Below are 16,708 nucleotides of genomic sequence, written 5' to 3' on the forward strand. Positions count from 1 at the left end.
ACTTAATTATTTCACAGGGTTTCTATGAGGCTCAGATTAGATCATTCATTTATTCAACAAATATGTGATTCATTGAGTTGCATTCACTTGTTGGGCAGCACTCTAGATATGAAGGAGATAAAGAAGGAAAATATGTCATTGGAAAGGGTTAGCAAATATATTGGTCACTTCTCATGTGATTAAAAAAATTCATGTTGTGAGCCCTTTGAAGAGGGCTTGCTCTTTCATCTCTGTGTTTCCACGTCTCAATACCTGGCACATAGCAGGGAAGGGGCTAAAGTATTGATTACATAAATGCATGAATCACATAATTCATTTCCTTGAAAACATTTTGTTCTCTGGACTGGGTCTCCCTTGAACAAGTTGAAATAAGTAAAGTGTGGGTGTGGTTTCATGTTCCTGCTGGTTTAAAGTTCCACACAAACTGGGATGTGGTAGTCTAACCTGATATCCTTTCAATCCATAGCAATGGTTAATCTTTTAGATGGAGTTTGATTCAGTTTAGGTTAGTATTCCCTTTATTCCAGTTACCATTTCAACAACATCAGCCTGTTTTTGGCTAATGTCCTTTTCATGTTTGGTATTAATCTCAACTGTAATATTTCTTTTGGAAAGTAAGATAAATTCTTTTCTTGACATCCCTTTTTTCCATTAAGTAAAAAAAAGTCACTTCATAAATGTTATTTCAAACAGCTGGATTTTAATATTTCTACCTTATGGGAAGAGCATTTGGCATCAGCAATGTTCCTACCACATGGCTTGGATCACACTCTGTGCACAAATTTTTTAACCCAGACCCTGTGGCCGCAATGAACTTGTAGATGTGCATTTGGGCTGTGTTCACATGCTGTTCTAAATTAGGTCAGGGGGTGGGCTAGTGTCTTCTATACTCTTTGAGAAAAATGTGAACAAATGGAGAATTGTAATATCCTTTTCATACTGGGCCACAGAAATATTTTGAGGATTTAAGTTCTGTCTCTTTGCAACAGGTAAAAGGGTTATTCTCTTTGCAGCCCCGTTTATTGTTAGCATAACGGGAGGAGGCCTTGGTGTGTTGATGCCCAGTCTTTTATCTGAATAATGGAATTTTAGAGTTGAAAGGACCTAGGAATTGATCCAGACCTGCCAGCAATATTCTAGACAGACAAAATTGAGGAGAAATGAAGAGGCTGTGATAGCATCAGTAGTGATCTGAGACTCTTTTCCTGAAGTTTTTTTTGTACCCAGTGATGTGGACATACTGTGCAAGTTCTGCCAGCTTTTGTGGGTGCTCCTGGGAGAAACCTCACTGTCAGAATGCAAGGTGATATTCAATGTAAGATATACATAGATGTTTATGTGCTCATGTATATATAATTGTGTAATTTCCATTATTCTTAAATGCTTACTTTGATAGTAACGGGTTAAGTTTGCAAATTTATTTTAAAGTCTTGTAAAAGTAAATTCCATTTTCACATACTGATTTGTAGAGATTTCAGGGATCCCGTGTTCAGTGTGGCCTATAGGGATTTGGGCTGGGCTCTATCATATTCCGTAAGTTACTCACATGGCCCTTGGCATTGATGTTTCTTAGCTAGCAGAGAGCACACGTTATTTTCCTATGCTTTATATTATAAAGTCAGTGCTCCCCTTCCTTGCTATTAAAATAGGTTTTACTGAGGCACAAGATAAATGAATACCAGAGAGGTTAAATATTTTGCCCAGAGCTTCACAACATCCAGTGATGAGTTGGAAATAAAATATCTGAGTCTCCTTTTGTTATGCCTGAGCTCCCAAGTTCTTCTGGACTTGTGCTGCTTCTTCTCAGGGTCCGCACATCCTTGGAGGCTTGGGAAACTGCCACAGATGTTTTCAAGCAAAATAAGAGCCTCATATCTATGACTTTTTTTTTTTTTTGCTAGGCAGGTCATGGAAAGAAGGCACCTGTATTACTTATTTTGTGGGTTAGAGACATGGGTGAGTAATGTACAGCAGGCTCCAGAGTGCCCCTGGGACACAGTCTTGTGTATTTCATAAGATCCTTACCAAGATAGCCCTTTCTGAGTTCAGTTTCTTGGGATCTACAGATAGACTGATTTCCCAAACTGTCATGGTGCACAAATGCACAAATGCGGAAAAAAAAAAATCAAGTATTGAATTCACTACTTGTATTGATTACTTTATGCTTTATATTGTACTTTTTCAGAGTGCAAATTCACCTGCACCAGCGGTAAATGCTTGTATCTTGGTTCACTGGTCTGTAATCAACAGAACGACTGTGGGGACAACAGTGATGAAGAAAATTGTCTCCTGGTGACTGAGCATCCACCTCCCGGCATCTTCAACTGTAAGTCCCTCCTACTTACTTTGGTATCATTAAATTGGATATGTTTTTGAAGTAATTAGGAGGTGAGGTCATAGGGAAATAGAAAGGATGTTGATTTTTGGTTAAGAAAAGAAATTTTATATTTTCACAAAGGGAGTGTTTTTTTCTTTCAGGATAGAAAGATGGTGTGTCTAAACTGGGAAATTCATCCTACTTTCAGAAATGGCCAGTGGCATTGTGTTTTAGAATAGGCTTTGGCTACTTACCTTAGAAACACTAACAGGATTGTAAGAAATAACATATTGATTTAATATTCATGCCAGTTTTGTAAAAAGTTTTAGAGTAATTTAAAATAATAATTTGAAAATAATTTAAAATAAGCAAAGAAAGATGTGGAGAGTTCATAATTAACCATTTAATTAAAATAATAGAATAGAAAAATTTATATGGGATGTGAAAAAAAGTTCTGATCATGTATTTTTCTGCTTGGTACTAGATAGAAAACAAATTAAGTGAGGTGTTTACGTGTCTGCATCCCAAGGCTGAGGCTTTGACCATTTCTTGTACTTGAAAAGGTGAAATCAGAGTTTGAAGTTCATTCATTTTTTGATCTCATGGTTTTTATGAAGAGGAAGGAGTAAGAAGGCAGCTTTGACACACTGCTGAACTTCTCTTAGGAAATTTGCCTTACCTTTTCCTGTGTTTTCTTGAGCTGAGTGAAGCATGTCTTTGCAATAGCACATCCAAGGGGGATGTTTGCTCCTCTTCATGGGGTCCTACTGAGATCATTTTATGAAATTCAGCTTCTCTCCCCAGTTTTACTGACATTATCTTGAGAAGTTATATTTGTTTTTATTTACAGATTTAAAATTTCTATTATGGCTATCATACTGCATAAATATTGATACTGTAATGTGAAATGGAGGAGATTTTTTAAAAGAAATGGTTTTCTGTATTCCTGCTGTATTTTTATATTGAAGGCAAGCTCAGAAAATGGCCATGCCTAGTGAGTTTTAAGACCTATTCTTATTTATGCTTGCTAAATTCGGGAGTCTAGTAGTGTAATAATTCTCTTCATGTCAGTTTGCATTTTCTTATACTGAGTGTTCTTAGAGTCCTATCTCTATACTATAAGAAGACAATTTAAGGTTAGGAGGAATGCTTTCCTGATATTTGGTCCTTGTGTCTCCTGTGGAGATTTTTTCAAAGCTTGTGCCACATCTTGGTTGGGGAGAGCAGAGTTCCTTTGACTTACCAGAAGCAATAATTGAGTAGCCCTTGTGGCCATAAGTACTGTAATTTTCATAATGCAGCTTGTTTGGACACAGGGAAGGGATCCCCATAGTGAACTGTCCTGCCTGCTCCGAGTTTGACTTTTGGGTTGGGATCCTGGCCATGGCACTCACCTAACAGTGGGGCAGCTCTTTGACTTTATCTGCACAGTGGGGCATGAGGATGGGTATTGTGAGGATTAAGCGGGATGGTCCACAGAAAGCACTTAGAATCTTGCTAGTCCTAAGCACTTGATGTAGGTCAACTAGACTCAAGCCAGGGGGTCTTAGGAGGAGAAGAACAATGTAAAGGCAATTTCTTATTTTGTTTTCTCTAGACTTGAGTAACAGCAAACATATTACATGATAGACTATGGAGAGAATATTACAACTGTGTGGTATTTTGACTGGTTTAGAGAGTTCTGTGTGAAAAGCAAGCCAACCGAAACTTTGTCCCTCTAAGCTTGGGCACTTCGCAGACTGTTTCTCTGTATCTTGAAGGTGCTTCTCCTTCTCTTTAGGATAATTCAACTGCAGTCCTCTTATTGTATTGAACCCTCTTCCCTCCACTTCCCCCTTCTCCTCCCTTTCCCTTCCCTTCTTCTTTTCCCTTCCCTTCCTCCCACCTCTCTCCCCTTCTTGTTAGCATTCTTTTCTGTTTTTTAAAATGTACTTTTCTTAAAGTTTATTATTTTTGAGAGAGAGAGAGTGAGAGCACAAGCAGGGGAGGGGCAGAGAGAGAAGGAGAGAGAGAATCCCAAGCAATCTCTGTGCTGTCACAATGGAGCCCAAGGATGTGGGACTCTGCTCATAAACTGTGAGATCATCTCCTGAGACAAAACCAAGTGTCAGATGCTTAATTGACTGACACCCAGGTACCCCTCTTTTCTGTTTTTGAAAGCCTGTTTCCAGGTAATTTATTTATTTATTTATTTATTTATTTATTTATTTATTTATTTAGAGAAGGAGAGCATGAGCAGAGGAGGGGCAGAGAAGGAGGGAGAGAGAGAGAGAATCCCAAGCAGGCTCCATGCTATTAGTGTGGAATCTGACATAGAACTTGAACTCACAAACTCTGAGACCATGACCTGAGCCAAAATTAAGAGCAACCAACCAAGAGTAATCAACTTAATCAACTGAGCCATCCAGGCACTCTTTTCATTCATTTTTTAACAATGTGAATACCTTAATTTTGCTTAAAGCAAGGTGAAGGAGTTACAGGTATAAATGTTTCAAAGTTGCCCAGGCAGCTACAAAAGTTTGTCCTAATAAGAATCTTAAGATTCTGTTGACAAGCTGTTGGTCCTTGATGTTCAGATATAACTAACATTTGTTGTGTCCTTGTAGCTAAAATAGGGCATTAAGACAAAAACCAGGAGACATAAGGACACAGAGTGAGACCATGGCTGTGACTTGGGTTCAAGTTTCAGCTCAAGGAAGTGACTAAACCACTTTGACCCTTAGTTTCCCTATCTATAAAACGGGAATTAGTTCTCAGTCATATAAGGGTGCTATGAGAATTTAAGTGAAATAATACACACAAAAAGTATAGTCTACATAATTGCATCATTACTAGCATCATCCCCTCTCATGGTGTGGCCATTTCTTGGAGAGGTGGACCACCATGGCTTTGTATCCTTTGTCTCTAATGTCAGGTTCACTCTTCATATGTTACAAAATTTTTCACGTGTCCAAAGGTTAGTTCATCTTCACAAATTCTAGATGTTTCCTACCTACTCTGTCCCCTCCTCAGCTGAGAGCAGCTTACTCTGATGTGGCCAGCAGCCCTTCTGCACTCTTTTGCCCCAGTTCTTCACAGCCACCAGAGGGAACTCAGCCCACTTGTCACATCAGGACACTTGCTCTGAGTTTGTTGTAGCTGGTGTGTTCTTTGTAGTCAGGAGTCTTTGGGAAAGGTTGTAGCTTCCCTGCTCTTTGTTGATGCTAGAAGAGGATCTAGTATTGAATCAATATATTTTCTTCCCCATACCCTATTGGGCAAGAATATAAACAAAGGATATGTTTCTTTCTGTTAATAGCTGTGTAACGAGGCTTAGAAGCTCTCCGTTTGAAAGTGGGTTTTAATAGATCTCCCAATACATTTCCTATAGCAGATGGACAGTATGCCCTTCACCGAGTACTAACTCTGATGTTGAGGCTCCCCTTCCTCTCTACCTTGAGAACTTGAAGTTTTACAGGAATTCCTGCATATAAAATATCACATTCCAGAAAAACACATAGTGCTTCCTCCTTGTTCCTGTTTAAGAACAAGATCCATTTACTTGATTTGCTTTGTTTCCACCTGTAGGAAACATTTGGTGTTCTGCTATTTGATTGTGCTTATGGTAAAGCAAATTGGAATCTTCTGGATTTCCAGATGAGCTAGAATCAGTTTTATGCCTAGGTTATTGGCTGTGGGTGTGCACCATGGCTCAGATGTCTTGGTAATCTCTGTCTCTCACTTGATATTTGCTAAAATTTACCATGAATTAAGGGTAGTAAGAAAATGTTACTGTCATTTATGAAGTTGGTAATACTGATAATCATGGAGGCCCTTATAAGAGCTGTAAGTAGTTTTTCCTGTCAAAAAATGTTGTTGGAACTTAAACTGAGTGGTTTCACCTGCTTGTCTACTTTGCTAACTATGGTTAGGCTCTCCATTGACTGAGGCTAGTTTATTTTCCTGTTAGCCTCAAAGGATTTTGCACAGATGTGGATGACTGGGCTGGTGTTGATGGCCTTGCGGAAAGAATTTTGTTGGATGCATCTTTTTATAGAGGAGGAAAAATGCTATCAGCCTAAATTGCCAGTTTTTCTTATGTCTTTTCCCTTGGCTGTTACATCAATATATTGTACTCATGGGCACTAAAAATACAAATTATATAAATAAAATGATTTATTGTATAGAAAGAATTACTTTTGTACATATTATTATATTTACAAATAAAATTATTAAGTGCCTTGTTTGATCATTGTACCAGGAATTGTGTGGGATGAAGGAAAACATAGATCCTGTTATCAAGGTGCTGATATTCAAGGAACTGAAAGATAAATAAATATGAACACAGGATAGTGAGAGCTAAGCAATTCTAATATCTTGTGGTTCAATAGTTTAGAGAGAATTATTTTTATTGGACTGGTAGTCATGGTGACTTTGTAGAGGAGACATGCTGGGTGGCATAGGACAGCGTGTCAGAGCCAAGAACAGCATGAACATGGGGAGAATCAGGGGTAGTGGGTAGCCTGAGACAGGGTTGGAAAGGTGAGTTGGGCCCCTAGAGAAAAGCCAGTAAGTCATGCTATACTTTCTGCCCATCTCTAAAAGATGGACTGCCTATGCATCTGCTGTGCATGTGCAGGGGGGAGCTGCACAGCTCACCTGTTGCCCTGAGTGATGTTGGCATTGCAACTCCCAGACATTCAGTGAACTCTTCTCTCCGTACCAGGCTGTTTCCTGTTACACTACATTTTCAAAGCCACTGTGCTTCATCTTGGTTGGGGAGAGGCAGAGTTCCTTTGACTTCCAAGAAGCAATAATTGAGTAGCCTTGGAAAGAGCTGTGTGCTTTGGAAGTGTTGGCAAGAACAGACCTTCCTTAAGCAATCACTGCTAAGGAATTCATGCCACTAGACCTTAAGAGTAAGCCCAAATTTGAAACGAAGCCAGCAGTTTAATCAGAACAACTTTCACTTTCAGCTTCAGTGGAATTTCCAATTAACTGAGGGGATCTGATTCAGGGAAAGTGGGGAGTGTAGGAGCTCCTATCCCTACTGGAGGGGGAAGTTGCTTCTTTCTCCATAGGTGGTCTCATAAAACTGAATCTCAAAATCAAATGAACTAAAGCTAATAAAGCATACCCAATTAAGCCAGGATTTTAACTACAGGACTTTGTAAGGAGGAAATTTTTTTTGGCCCAAGACCATTTAGGGTAATAACAAGCAAATAAGATAAAATTCAACATATTAAAATCTGAGCTGGGTATCTTTCTTCCCAACCAGCTCTTCTCACAGTCCTCTCCCCTCCCCGCCTCCCACCCCCCATCCTGCCAAAGGGACTGGCACCTAGGCTCAAGTCATGTTTAGGCACTGAACTATGCTACCATGTACTTCACCTTTGACTGTTAACTTCCTACTTTCCAAGTATGCTTGCTTGTTTGTTTGTTTGTTTGTTTGTTTGTTCATTCGTTCATTCATTCATTCATTCATTCATTCAGTTTTAAGACATAATTGACATACAGCACTGTGTAAGTTTAAGGTATATAGCATAATACTTGACCTTATGTGTATTGTGAAATGATTACTGCAATAAGTTTAGTTAACACCAAGTATTTTATATTTGGGACCAGACTTATAACCAGGTGGAGAACTTACCACGATCAGTCTTCACAAAGACCAGGCCTTTAATTTTTTCTGTAATTATTTCAGTAAATGTTAACCCTCACTACTGTCATCACATATCCTGTCAGAGTTCATATTTCTTCAATTGTCTTATAAATGTGTATGTTGTTTTGTTTTAAAGTCTGTTTTTAAAAAAAATATTTAAGTTTTAAGGCCCAACATGGGGCTTAAACTCATGATCCCAAGATCAAGAATCTCATGGTCTACCAACTAAGCCAGCCAGGCACCCTTGTTTTGTTCTTTTATAGTTTGTTTGAACCAGGATCCAAAGAGGCTCCAAAAATTGCTCCAAGATGGATTGATATGACCCTGAAGAATTTTTTACTTTCTTACGTCATGTAACTTTTTGGTAGAAGGGTCTGGATTGTTTGTTCTATAGGGTTTCCATACTCAGAATTTTGCTGACTGCTTTCCCATGAAGTCACTAAATGTGCTCCTCTGTGCCTTCTAATTCCTGTAATTTGATAGTTACATCTAGAGTTTGGGGAGATTTAGGTTTGAATGTTGTGTAGGTGAAGTGGCTTCATAGGTGCCATTGTCTTCCATTCTGAGGCCCACCCTGTCTTGTTGTCCCTCTATTGTATGATTATTGTTAGTCATGAGGGGTTGCAAGATAGTCATAACCTAATACTACCCTTTTTTCTTCATTTATTAGTGGGGATACTTGTATAAAGAGAAACTTCTCATCAACTATGTGATTACCATGAAGTAGATATCATGTAGGATCAGTTTTCTTAATAATGAGAAAGTTCCCTATCACCCTTCAGAGGTAACCAATGAGATTTTCTTTATGTGTCATTATGAACTGATATATTAAAACACATCTGATGTATATATGGCACCTTTTGGGAAACCCCCTCTGGTGTACTTGGGTGATCCACTTCCTAGGTCTTATCCAGAATTCTGGATCCCAGTGGCCTGTTTAAACAGGTGAAACTCCAGGAGTGGAGGGTCTGTCCAGTACCCCAATGCCCAGGAGCCTCATGAACTCATTTCCTCATGCCTGTTCTTTCACCTCACCCAGTTGACCCTTCCTTTCCCTCCCTTGCCCTCTGAACTCCCTACAGCCCTGTGCCTCTGAGCCCACCACTCTGTGTTGCATGTACTTTGTAGACCCTGGGATGTAATCTGCTCTCCAGCTCTTCCTTAGAAGGCTTCAGCTGCCAATAGGCACCACACCTTGACTGGACATGGCCTCCACTTGGACAGGGCCCTCAGCATCTGTGAGAATCCTTGCAGTTCCTTAGTTGGAGCCCTCTACTGCTTTTCTCCACACTTGTGCAGAACTTTGCTGCTTGCTTCTACCCTCCATCCATTCCTTGGCTCACCTTAAAGTGCATTTGGAAAACAGCTTGACAGCCCCTGACTGCTTCCTCTGTAACCCCTTTGTACTAACCACCACTCTCTCCTAGCTACTTTTGCTGGCTCACTTACTCATTGCCAAGTCCAGTGAACTTTTTTCCATTTCTGATTTTACTAGTCTTTTCTCTGCAGTTGACAAGGCTGATCATCTATCTCCTTTCTGAAATTCCGTTCCCTTGGGGTCACAGGATCTGCAGCTGACTGGTCTCTGGACACCTCCAGCTGTTCCTTCTCTTTGGCAGCAACTCTGTCCCCCAGGTGCTAGCCTTGGCTTATAGTTCTCATTCCTAGCCCTTGTCTGGGTAATACCAGACAGCACATGGGCATCAAAACCGTGCCCATATTCTTATCTCCAGCCCAGACCAATGTATCCAACTGCTTATTGGGCCTCTTCCAAGCCTCTTAAGCCCTGAGCATCCAAAGCTGAAGCAATGCTTTTTCCCTCCACCCTAGACCAGTTTCTCATTTGGTGGTTTTTTTAGTGTTTTGACCATCTGCCAGTTATATTGAGGTGGTGGTCACCCCTTCTAATCCCCTCCCCAAAGCCAGAGACAATTTCTCCTACTTGGAACTCTACAGCACATTGTGCCCTTCGTAAGGTGCTGTCTGTTCTGCTTGATCATTATATGTGTACAAATATAGTCCCCACTAGATGTTGAGCTCTTTGAAGGCAGGGGCTATGCTTACATCTTTGGGAGCACTGATGCTCCTAACATAGCATAGACTGTACATATATATGGACACTTGAAAAGTATTTATTGAATTAAACTGAAAACCATTTATTCTTCCTCTGCTACTTTTCAGCATCCTATAAGCATGACCTTCAGTGAACAGGGCCTATACGGGTTTCTGCTATAGCCCCTATGCCCACCAGAGTCCATGGCATATATAGCATATGGTGCATGGCATATATTTAGCATATGGTGAGTGGTATATATAGCGTATGGTGCATGGCATATATAGCATACGGTATGTGACATATATAACATATGGTAATATGGCATATATAGCATATAATACGTGGAATATATAGCATGTGGTTCACGGCCCTGTATGTGTTTGCTGAATGAATGGATGAACGTGATTATTTTTGAAAACTCAAGTCTGACCAGAGGATGCAAAAAAATTTCTGTTGGCATGGCCTAGTGCCCTGCTAGTGGAACTGAAGAGTTAAAAATATCTATACAATCCTGGCAGCCCACATGACAACACACAGAAAGAGATGAAGATAAGATCTGCCCTCCCAAATTGTCTGTCATTACAGTATATATTGGGTTACCATAAACACCCAAACTAACCAGAGTATAAGCCTGCTCTAGTGTAGTGTTTATTCTGTGATCAACAGTATGATAGACTTTTACTATGATGTATACGAAAGTATGTAAAAGTAATAGACTTTTAGTGTGATGTGCTTTACTGAGGTCAAGGTTTCCCAATACAGCAACACTTGGGAGATAAATCTTTGGCTTCTGGATACCCACATGCTTTATATGAAGGGCTGGTTCATGCCGAGCCCCGAAGAAATGTAAAACGCTTCCTTCCAGGCCCTAAAGAAGTGTGAGTGTGTGTTCCAGAGTGTGTGTGTGTGTGTGTGTGTGTGTGTGTGTGTGTGTGTGTGTAAGTATGGGAGTGCGTCTCAGTGTGGACATGTTGTGTAGCTTTAGTTACCTGATTAGTCCTATCAGGTCAGGTCCCCGTTTTATGCCAGTGTATCTTTAGCATCCCAGGTTTCTTATTGCTCCTGGAGAACATATTCTCCTGTAGTCCCATAAACTGTGATTGGGCTCCCAGACTAGCCCTACAATTTGCTTAAAATACAAAGTATAGGAGTGCCTGGGTGGCTGAGTCCAACAGCTCAGAGCCTAGAGTGTGCTTCACATTCTCTGTCTTCCTCTCTCTCTGCTCCTCCCCTGTTCCCACTCTCTCTCTCTCTTTCTCTCTCACAGAAATAAATAAACATTAAAAAAATTAAAATACAAAGTATAGTATTAGGTCCTGAGTTCCAATCCTGTAGTCACCACTCACTCACTGTAGCTTTAGGCAAGTTGCTTAACCTCTTCCTATCTTGATTTTCTCATTTATAGATGAAGATGATAATATTGGTATTTCCTTCAAAGGGTTCTTCTGAAGATTTAATAAGATAGTTTAGGTAAAGCAATTACAATAATGCTTTGTACATAGTAAATGCTCAGTAAATATTATTACATTTATACCCTGTTTATTTGCTGTCTTTTAAAATTCACTTTGAAATAATCATTAAACTTAGAATAAAGTTACAAAACTAATTCTTTTTATCATTCTGTCACTCTATATTAACATCTTAATTTTTCTGACCCAGTTTAGAGTAAGTTGCAGACATCATGTCTCTTTACCTCAAAATATTTCAATGTGTATTTCCTAAGAAAAAGAGACGCTTTCATAACCATAACATAGTTACCCAAACCCTGAAAATGTAATGTTGACACAGTTCTGTTTCCAATATACAGTTCACATTAAACTCGTGCCAGTTGCCTCATTTGGGTCCTTCATAGAATATTGTTTGTGTTTCTCAGCAAAGGCTCAGCAGGAGAACTGCTTGTGGGAGGCTGAGCTAGGACACCTGTCAGATCCCTCCCACTCTTAATCTGTTGATCATCTTGAATGTTGAAAAACAGGAGTGCACACCGGGTGCTCACTGACCCTGGTTTTTTACTCATTTCTGGTTCCCGTGTGTTTTGTCACTCTTTATTTAAAGAGGATGTATGGAAACACTGTTCCCTTTCTCTGATGACCAGTGGGTACAAAGAGTTTATCTGAAGGCCTGCAGCTTCAGGGGTAGCGATGAGGTAGGCACAGAGCTGCCATTACTGAGTGTCAGCTGTTTACATGCATCATCTCATTCACCTCAAAACCATCCTAGAAAGTTTTCATACGAAACAGTACTCCGAGAGTTTGGGTAATTTATTCAGGCTCACAGAGCTAGAACATGCTGCATTTAGGTATTGAACTTAGGCTGTGGTTTTGTTTTTGCTTCTAGGTGTTTGAGGTTTTTATAATGATTTTTTTTTGAGCAAGGTTAAGGATCTACTCAGCAGTTTTTAGAGGTTTGTAGGGTTTGGGGCTAAAGATCAGACAGACTGTTATTATGAGCACCCATAGAAGTGCGTGCTCCAAGAGAAGTTGTTTCTATGATAATTTTTAATCAATACATAGATGCTGATAATCTTGGTTTCACCCTGGATTTTAAAATAGATTACAAAAAATTAACCCTGTAGTCCTAGTGTGTCAAGGATTATTGGGTTTCCTCTACTAATTAATTAATTAATTAATTAATCCCTTCTTTAGTTCTGCCCAGGTTGTGTACTATTTAGTGACCCGGGGGAAGTCAGTTCCCCTCTCTGTCTGACTTTCCCCATCAGGAGGGTGAGTGTGATGACAGCTGCCCTGTACACATGAGAGATTGTGTGGCTCACGCTTGGTGGGATCCAGTGAGCAAAGCAAATTTCTGCCATTACCCTCCCCCTTTTACCTGCTGTGAGCACCAAGAGCCCTCCTTGGCCAGATGTGGGCTTGTGGCCCTACACCCCTACTTTCTCTTCAGATCTTGTGTGTGCACTGTGGTCTCTTCAGACCCCTTTCAGCTGTCCCAGTGGAGGGAGGGCACTGCCTATTTCCTGGGTCCTTAAGCAACCCAGTGGATTAGACCTTTGATATTGCTGACTGCAGGGAGGGTGGAACAAGGGTCTTCCAGTGTGTTGTGTTGTCCTAGAGCATGGGGGGTGGGGATTGCTTGTGCTTTGAAGGCTCCACTTGCTGAATTCTGGCTTACCTTGGTCAGGGCCAGCAGTAGAGGCTGCTTGTAGTAAATCAAGCTGTTCTACAGAGCAGTGTGTATGTATTCTTTGACAGGGCTCCCCACCCCGTTTCAATGTTAAAAAAAAAGAAAAAAAAAGAATCCATGACAAAAACCATTATTGACTTGTATGAAAATGATCCAAGATGGTATTTAAAACAAGGTAAGGAGAAGGATGTGCATCTGTTTGGCTGAGCCGGATCAGATTGCGGGTTATCACTGGCAGCATTCCACCTGGATGTGTTTTGTGGGGTGAGCCACAGAGGAGGCACTAGCAGCGTGCTCACCCTCCTTCTTCACTGCCAAAGAGGGGCCTCCTTCCCCTGCCCCCTCCTTTGGTTTTCTGCCTTTGTTTCTCCAAGACAGTTTTCCGATCAATTAAAATCTTGTAGGGTCTTGAAAGGCAATTCTGCCTTTTCAGATAAACAAAGGCAGAGAACAAATGGGAGGGAAAGTTTCAATAAACCTGAGGCATCATTTCCTCCTGCTGTGACACTAAATTTACGTGGATAAAAACAACCTCTTAGATTTACATTTTGATTCTGTTCCTGCTTTCATTTGTGCAGGGCTGTCCCACTTCAGATGAAATTTATCCACTTCTTTAAATATTTAGTAGTCTAGCGTGGATGTTAATGAAAGTCTGGCGGTGCTATTTTGAGAATTGCAACAATGATAGTAATTTTCAGTGTCAGATTCCTGCTTTGCAAAGGGAGAGAGGGATGGGAGGAGGAGGAGGGAAAAATGGTTTCAGTTCTAATAGAGTTTGCCATCCGCTGGGCCGTGCCAGACAGATGGGTCATGAATACTGTCTAGACGCTCTCTGCCTGAGCGAAGCCCTGGTCTCTAAGGACACGCAATGAGACGCCGGCTTAAGTAACCGGGGAAAGTCAGGGCAAGCTCTCCTGTAATCAGATAGAAATCAATGTGGATCCTGCTTCCTGGGGGAGGCCAATGGGTGGAAGGGGAGGTTAGATGTGGCAGGGGTGTTAAGAGAAACTGCCCTCTGTTACTGATCAATTTTAGTGCAAACTTGACTAACACTAGGCATTAGGGAGAACGTGAAAGGAGAGTTGTAGTATGATAACACTATTGATTTCAACTGTACTCTGCCACAGAATGCAGAATGATTTAATTCAGACATGGTCTTTGGAAGGCCGGAGAGCAGAAAAGGAGGATGTCTTCTTGTGTCATTAAAATAAGAACACAGACTGTTGGGTGACCTGCATTAATTGTGTATATTGATGAGCCAGATACCCCACCAGTCAAGGCTGTCCATTCTGACTGTTCATTTTCTAGGGGTTAGCCTCTTAATTAAGAAGGGTTTTAGAAACTCACCTGGCTTGATTTCTTTTCTGATGAATCTCTTGAGAACTTTCCAAAGCTGGATCTAATCACAGGCAGCTCTGCTAATGGGGCTATGGGAAATGAGATAAAAATCTCACAAGTACCCTGCCAGGCTGTGCTCTAGTACATGGCTACTTTTTGATGGTTATTTTACTCTATGTTTCCTCAATGCCAGGAATGGTGTTTACATGATATAAGTAGTGAGTTTCTGTTTATGAAAACTCACAATCTAAATGTGGCGGTGGTGTGGAAGGGGCTGTTTGCTATCAGGATGAAATTATGGGGGAAGGCAAGGGACCACCAATGAGGAGCATGACTCAACTCAAATGGAAAGGGCTTCATTATTGGGCTTGATGTGAGTAGTCATATATTTGCCTTAGAAAACTTACTCAAGGGGAGCCTGGGTGGCTCAGTCAGTTAAGTGTCCAACTTCGGCTCAGGTCGTGATCTCACAGTTTGTGGGTCCAAGCCCCGCGCTGGGCTCTGTGCTGACAGTTCGGAGACTGGAGTTTGCTTTGGATTCTGTGTCATCCTTTCTCTCTGCACCTTCTCTGCTTGTGCTCTGTCTCTTTCTCTCTTTCAAAAATAAATAGTAAAAAAATTTTTTTTAATTTAAATTAAAAAAAAAAGAAAACATTCAAAAGCATCTGTGGTAAAGCTTGAAAGGAACCATCTTTGAGTAATTGTAAAAATACAGCTAAAATACAACCACGATGTGACATGTCCTCTACTGCAGAGCTGGAGTTGACCCCCCTATTCCCCTCCACCCCAAGTGTAAGGCCCCTGAATTCACTATCTGGGCTCATAGCTTTTTTGATCATGTCTCAACAGAGAGGTGAACATAAACTTTTAATTTGGAAAAAAACCCTCCAACGACATAAATTTAGCAATAATAATTTTTTTACTCCTTCATCCATTCTTGTTATGCTCTAAGAGCAGAGGGAAAAGTAGACAGTTTTTGCTTCTTCCTTCCCAGAAAGAAAAGGAAAAACAAAGATGAAAAGTATTCTTAAAGTATATAATTCCTGGAGAGGAAAGAAAGAAATCCTGTGTTCAAGAGCTGCAGCCATAAGCAAGGAACAAGTCAGTCCTTGTTCCAAAATGTCTCTTCCCAGAAATACTGCCAAGGTAGCCTGGAAGATGTGTTGGTATTTCAGAAAGGCATCTTTCCTCCCCCAAATTTTTGCCTGTTGTCCCCATCAGACTCTTACACTTACGGCATAAACTTGCCCGCCCTTTAGATAACCTATAGAGAGTGTCCATTTGTGGCAACAAGGCATGATGTTGCGGGAGTGATGTCAGCTCATACCGGCGGCCTTGGGTGTCTGGAGGGTGAACCACAACACTTGGCAGAACCCCAACACTTTTTGGTTCTGTTCACTTACAGTCAGAGAAACAAAGCATGCATCTGCGTGTTTTAGAGACTCCAGAGATTTTGTGGGGTGACTTGTGGGCTCATGAATGTGCCTTGGCTAGGAGAATATAGTATTGTTCCCCTTCTTTGAGAAAAGGTACCTGCCCTCACGTTGGCACACACCTATAATGGAAAGGGTGCCTAGGTGTGTTGCCTCCTTATCTTTTCTCTTTATTGGGGGTTTGGGGCTTCTGTTACTTCATTTGATTCTAAAAAAGGGAAGAACAAGGAACATGAGCTAAATTTCTGATCCCTTTCTTCTTAGATCTTGGGGGGAAGGCCTAGCTGTTGTTCCTGTAAGGTACACCGGTGGGGTTTGCTCATACAGCCTCTCCCAACCAGTCTAGGTTTGAAGCAGGCAGCTGGTTGAAGTTTGATGGCAACTCTCTCTGTCATGGAGGGAGTGGCTGGGCCAGGCAAGGACAATTATTTACCTTCTGTGACTTGATTTAAATCTGTGTCTATTATTTGATGTAGTTTTCCACAGAAGGGCGACCAAGGAAAATGCACTCCTCAGAGACACCCTCCTCTTTCTGTTAGGTATACTTAGAAGATAGAAATGTCAAGTGTCGTCTGTTCCATGGGGAGAGAGCTTGTCATGACACCAAATTTTTAAATGCTAATCTGATCTTAGGAGATGGAAAGGGTCTTCACTTCCTCAGACCTATCAGTGCATCCTGTTAACCCCCACAAGGCTGTCAGGAGCCAGTAACCACTGCCTCCTCATGCTCTTGTAGTTCCATGTTTGTTCTCATGTTGAGACATTTAATCTGGAAATGATAA

The 16,708-nt window shown here is 40.9% G+C and overlaps 1 protein-coding gene across 13 annotated transcripts in view; it reads left to right on the plus strand.

Moving 5' to 3' along the window:
• LDLRAD4 (low density lipoprotein receptor class A domain containing 4) overlaps nt 1-16,708 on the plus strand; it is a 452,644-nt gene that overhangs the window by 249,024 nt on the left and 186,912 nt on the right. For all 13 annotated transcript variants that reach the window (XM_058692803.1, XM_058692798.1, XM_058692808.1 and 10 more), the window contains one exon: nt 2,186-2,326. In XM_058692803.1, the coding sequence (XP_058548786.1) occupies nt 2,186-2,326 (141 nt within the window). The remainder of the gene's footprint in view (nt 1-2,185; nt 2,327-16,708) is intronic.

The sequence above is a fragment of the Neofelis nebulosa genome, chromosome 11, assembly GCF_028018385.1.
Source record: "Neofelis nebulosa isolate mNeoNeb1 chromosome 11, mNeoNeb1.pri, whole genome shotgun sequence".
In the NCBI taxonomy this organism is placed as follows: Eukaryota; Metazoa; Chordata; class Mammalia; order Carnivora; family Felidae; genus Neofelis; species Neofelis nebulosa.